Source organism: Austrofundulus limnaeus, unplaced genomic scaffold (genome assembly GCF_001266775.1).
Source record: "Austrofundulus limnaeus strain Quisiro unplaced genomic scaffold, Austrofundulus_limnaeus-1.0 Scaffold3, whole genome shotgun sequence".
In the NCBI taxonomy this organism is placed as follows: domain Eukaryota; kingdom Metazoa; phylum Chordata; class Actinopteri; order Cyprinodontiformes; family Rivulidae; genus Austrofundulus; species Austrofundulus limnaeus.
The window spans coordinates 5,664,896-5,670,185 of record NW_013952405.1 but is presented as its reverse complement, the minus strand read 5'-3'; the positions used below and the strand labels follow the sequence as shown (position 1 = coordinate 5,670,185).

Below are 5,290 nucleotides of genomic sequence, written 5' to 3'. Positions count from 1 at the left end.
ACACACACACACACACACACACACACACACACACACACACATGAATAAAAACAACTCTTGCTCACGGTTCCAGGTAACCATTTCATTTCATCACATTTACAGAACGAGACTTACTAGTAGTAGATGATACGACTTTTGCCTTCCAGATCATACAGACTGTCTGTGTCAGAATCTCCACTGGTCAGAGGCAGAAGACCTGTCAAAATAAGGAGACATATAATTTATAGTCTATATTTAACATCTGTACAGAGGTGGTGTAGAGAGCTGACCTTTGCCCTCTCTGTCAGCATCCAGGACTTCAGCGTGAGTGATCCATTCCATGTAGCCATGGAGGTCTTCATCGAGCTGCTGACGCTCTCGCAACTTCTGGAACTCTCCTCGTGACCTGGCCTTCTCTCGCTCTTTGGTAAACTCCCTGTGTGGAACCAACCCCCCCAGGCAAAAACTATGAATATTCTCCTATTTTTCTTTTTATCTGAAGAAGCAAACATTTGCAATAGAGAATATGTTTGCCGTCTTACCCACTGAGCACACCCAGAACCAGATTGAGCACAAAGAAGGAGCCCAGCAGGATGAGAGGAACAAAATAGAGCCACGGCCACTCATTTCCTATAGCATCGTTAACCTGGGAGATAACCAAAGACCTCATCAGACAAAAAAAAAAAAACAAAAACAAAAAAATAAAACTGCTGTCTAAATAATGTGACAGATGCAAGAATGTTGCAGCAAAGATCATCAAATCACTGACCCAGTAGAGCACTTTAGTCCACCCCTCCATGGTGATACACTGGTACACCGTCAGCATGGCAAAGCCGATGTTATCAAAGTGAGTGATCCCGTTGTTGGGGCCTTCCCAGTTAGGCCGACACTCTGAGCCATTGATCATACAGCGGCGTCCATTCCCAGCCTGAGCACATGGAGCTGGTAGCTCACCTTCTGCTATTGCATAGATATCTGTGGATAGAAAAATACACACATTTATTAAGCAACTTAACATGAGAATTGAAGTGTAATTATGTTTAATTGTGTCTTTTAATAAATACTTGTGCCAGCGTAGTAGCAGGTCTTGTGCATTTTGCACTTAAAGAGTTCCAGTCCCATAATAGCATAGATCGTGACCAGTAAGAAGACCAACAGGGCAATATGCAGCAGAGGCAGCATGGCTTTGAGGATGGAGTTCATCACTACCTGCAGGCCTGAGAGACAGCAGTTTTATCAAACCACACTGATGAATCAAAGGGTTTTATACAGATCTGGGGTCAGTCTGCGTGGGTTTAACCACAGGTTCTTACTGGGAACTCCAGAAACGAGGCGAAGGGGCCGCAGTACTCTGAAGGCTCTCAGGGCCTTCATGTCAAACCCCCCACCCTTCTCCGTCGGCACTCCTGCTATCATATTTATGGTATCCAAAGCAAAGGTGAAGAGACTGCAAAGGAAAAAAAAACTTTAACATTTAAACATAGCCAAACTTTCACCTTTAAACAATTCAAGCAACATAAAGTTGACTTTCAGAAAAAAAAATCTATCCAACATTTCCACATTCCACTTTTAACTTGTACAAACTGCTGTGGCAAAGAGAGCTGGGTGGTTTGGCAGAAGAGGTATCCAGCTGCAGCATGGAGCTCATCTTACCCCATGAAAACGATGACAAAGTCCAATATGTTCCAACAGTTCCGTAAATAGGCCCCTTCATGGAACACCAAGCCATACGCTATGATCTTCAAAAAGCACTCTAATGTGAAGATGATCAGGAAAATGTACTCCAGGCTTTCCTGAAATATGAACAAATTAAAAAGGTCACCCTTCCAATATTTAGAGCTCAATAAATACTAAAAGTTTGTAATATAAGAAACTGAAAACTTGCTAAATTTGAGAAGCACCTACAGGAATGTCCTGTGAGTTCTGTATACAATAAGATGAGTTTAAACCAAATCCAAGAATTTATAAATTATTCATTGAAGTACCAGTGTAAGATATTCATCATCTGTTACAAAATGTCCATAAGGACATCATGGCCAGTTTCATGTCTGTTTCAGTCCATTTCACAACCATCCTTTGTTATTTTTTAAGCATATGAGTKGAGTAACGTTAGAAAAGATTTGTAAACTCTATCTTGGCTGACCTACTTCTAAAAGAAACACGAGGAAGCTTCTCTTCTTACATTTTTCACCACTGAAGAATGGAAGTCTGAATGTTTTGGTAAGGAAGTGAAGACTGAGTCAAAACAAAGCTGTTTACTATGGGAGTACTAGTAAAGCTAATGTATATGAAAAAAGAATGATATACATAAATGCTGACTTGGTTAACAGYACAGCTGCTAAGTGATAGCTAGCATGCTTAATCTGTACCTTTTGCTTTAATTCTATAGTTTTACTGAACAAAATGTGCTGAAAAGTAAGCTGCAAAACTCAAACTTGCAGAACTGGTCAAGAATAAGTAACTTCACAAAAATCTATAAAATAGAATAAGCAAATGTACAGACACAAAATGCAACAGATGCATATTCTTCATTGATACTTAGTTGCAGCGGTGGGCACAGTTCCCCTAATGCACTAAAGCACTAACAGGGGAACTAATTTCCTGATTAGTGCTTTAGGGCTTTTGCTAATTTTAAAAWTTATTAGTGGATTAGCACTTGCTAAATTTATAGGCTAAATCTAGAAGCACTAACTGAGATATCTTTCCSCMCTTTTCTGAGGTGTGTCTCAGATCAACCCAGTTTGATGCTGTTCCTTTAAATCCAAACAAGGCGCTTCACACCCCACCCCCTCCAGCTTCCAGAGCAGTTAACTCTAGTTTGATCAAGGGGGTAATGTCTATTTAACAGCACAGAAAGGTTTTATCTACAAATTCATTAAAACAGAACCAAACAGAATATAAAGATATCTTTGCAGAATCGAGAGGGACTAAATAAATTTTTTCTGCACCCCTAGACCCCAGCGAAACGCATTTAATGCTTACAAAAGTGAATTTTGCATGATGGTAAAAAGAGATTTCAGGATCTTTAATTTTTTTCTCCAATAATAGCCKTACTGGTGCGCTGACACGACTCTTTATTCTCAGTCACTTTGAAAAATGAAACCATAATAAGCCTCTTTTATGCCAAGAAAAAAAACTATTTAATCCAGGCCATGTGAACAATAACAACTGTAGACACATGTATCTAAGTGGTATTGTTTACAGTCAATCTCTCTTGGTAATTATGTTAAAAAAGACTAACAAAGATTATTTGACATGGTACACCCTTGATCACCCTGTAAGTGTGTACTTTCTGACCCATCACTCACAACCTCTGCACTAAAAACACACACACTAATGCTTGAAAATACAACAGTTTTGGACACACATCGGCAGACTCACTTGTTTACACCTCTAAACAATCAGAGACTGTTAATCACAACTGCCCTGGCAGCTAACAGCTGTGCTAATATTTTCTAGCAGAATTGTAAAGAAACATCTATATTTATAATTTCCTGTAACTGCATACTAATGCAGTGGATTTTTCCATACATCTGTTTGATGACTGTTCCCCCGCAGACACAGATGGGAYGCCAAATAAAGAACTGAGTTGTATTTAGAGAGATTTAAATGGAGCTTGGCACTCGGGGCAGCTGAAAGCCTGCAGTCATTAAATATCAAACCTTAAAGCTTGAACTCTCTAGGAAACTGATATGACCATTATTAATTTGAATAATGCTTCAAAGTGGAAMGACATCGACTTATTGCTTTTAGCTGTGTTGAGCGTCAGTGAGGTGGCTTATGATCAACATACCAAACTTGCGTTGGTGTTATTGCTGTCTTCTTCAGGCATTGGCAGAAACACAGCCAAAGCAATACAGTTGGCAAAGATGGTCARTAAGATGATGATTTCAAATGTTCTGGATGGGAAAATTAAGGATCATAGCATTTATGAAGCAGACAGTTTATAACAGTGGAGAATACATTTGGATAGTGATGAATGACTAAAGATTTCTGTTCATTTTTAAAAAAATACATCATACGTGCCAGCAGCACTGACCACCGGCTTTAAACCCAGCCTGAAACATCATCCTTGAAGCAGTTCCAAYCGTGTAATCCTGTCTGCTGCGCTGCCTCATTCTCATCCATAGGGGGCTCTCCAAGAAAATTCCCCTGCCAGGTCAGCATCATGTCTCTGTGTGATGTTGTGCGACAGCTGCACGGCCCAAGAATATGACAAACCATTTAAACACGGCCTACTCATCAGGGGGAAAAATGCCTGGTTAAGCTGTTACATGTTTGCTTTTCTATAAGTCTATTTAAATTAATAAATGTTTGAGCACTGGTTTCTTCATTTATTTCCAGAATATATRGATTTTTAGTGTTTAGGTTTCCACAGAGAGAAAAATGAGCTATTCAGGAGAACATAGAGGCAATTAATTTACTGTTTCTGTCAGCCAGATGTTAACAGATTAGTATTATTTCATCCAATTGGAATTTTCTGGCACTTCAGTGGTGGCTTTTCTCAGATTTGAAAGATTTCATGATGCTCATCACAATAAAGCATCATGATTTATGAGTGACCCTTTGTTCTTAACCAGAGCACTAGATGATATAACGGTTTMAACTTGTGAAATTGTTATCTACACCAGAATGAGTGGTGTGTATGAAGTYCGCACAAGCTATAAAGGATACTTCCACTCCACAATGTTGATGCAGGCTTTGCGGAATGGATTTTTCAGGGTGAAGAAAAAGAGGGATCTGGCAGGGCGAGGGTTGCCCCCTGTGGCCTGCAGCTTCTTCAGCTTCTCCCTCTGCTTCCTCTTCAGTTCCTCCTCATTCATGATGAATGACTTAGTCCCCTCTGCGTTAGCCGCCATCCCGATGCTTTCACTTCACACAATCTTACAATTCCAGAAAAAAAAAAACCGTGACCTCTTGATGTAAAATCCCAAACTCTGCTGCAGAATAGCTCCACCTCCGTGAAGGCCTGTAGGGCTCCAGATCAGTGCGGGTTCCCCCGCTGCCCCCTTCTCTTCTCTCCCCTCTTCTTGGTCTCCCCCTCTCAGAGCCACAGACCTCTCCCCCCAGCTGAGGGCCTCTGACAGGGGAAAGATCACCCCAGCAGAGAGAAATAACAGAGTGGCTGGAAGAGAAAAGCAGTTGGCCCCAGAGCAGTTTAATTTTAGATTGCGACCCATTGGCAGGCCATGCTTGGGGCTGGTTTAGAGGGCAGAGTGGAAGGAGGGGCAGCAAAGAGAAAAAGAAGGGGAGCGGTGTCRTCTTTGAGAGGGTCCTACAGCAAGAAAAACACTTCAGGACGCTAAAGCTG

The 5,290-nt window shown here is 41.0% G+C and overlaps 1 protein-coding gene across 1 annotated transcript in view; it reads right to left on the bottom strand.

Moving 5' to 3' along the window:
• Positions 1–5,048, bottom strand: part of LOC106525038 (dihydropyridine-sensitive L-type skeletal muscle calcium channel subunit alpha-1) — a 19,265-nt gene extending 14,217 nt beyond the window's left edge. Inside the window, exons 1-9 of the mRNA XM_014019143.1 lie at positions 4,654–5,048; positions 3,773–3,878; positions 1,633–1,772; positions 1,293–1,426; positions 1,044–1,196; positions 749–954; positions 522–625; positions 270–415; positions 115–196 (exon numbers count right to left, since the gene is read on the bottom strand). Coding sequence (XP_013874597.1) covers positions 115–196; positions 270–415; positions 522–625; positions 749–954; positions 1,044–1,196; positions 1,293–1,426; positions 1,633–1,772; positions 3,773–3,878; positions 4,654–4,838 — 1,256 coding nt within the window. The 5' untranslated portion in view covers positions 4,839–5,048. The remainder of the gene's footprint in view (positions 1–114; positions 197–269; positions 416–521; positions 626–748; positions 955–1,043; positions 1,197–1,292; positions 1,427–1,632; positions 1,773–3,772; positions 3,879–4,653) is intronic.
• Between the last annotated feature and the right edge of the window lie 242 nt (positions 5,049–5,290).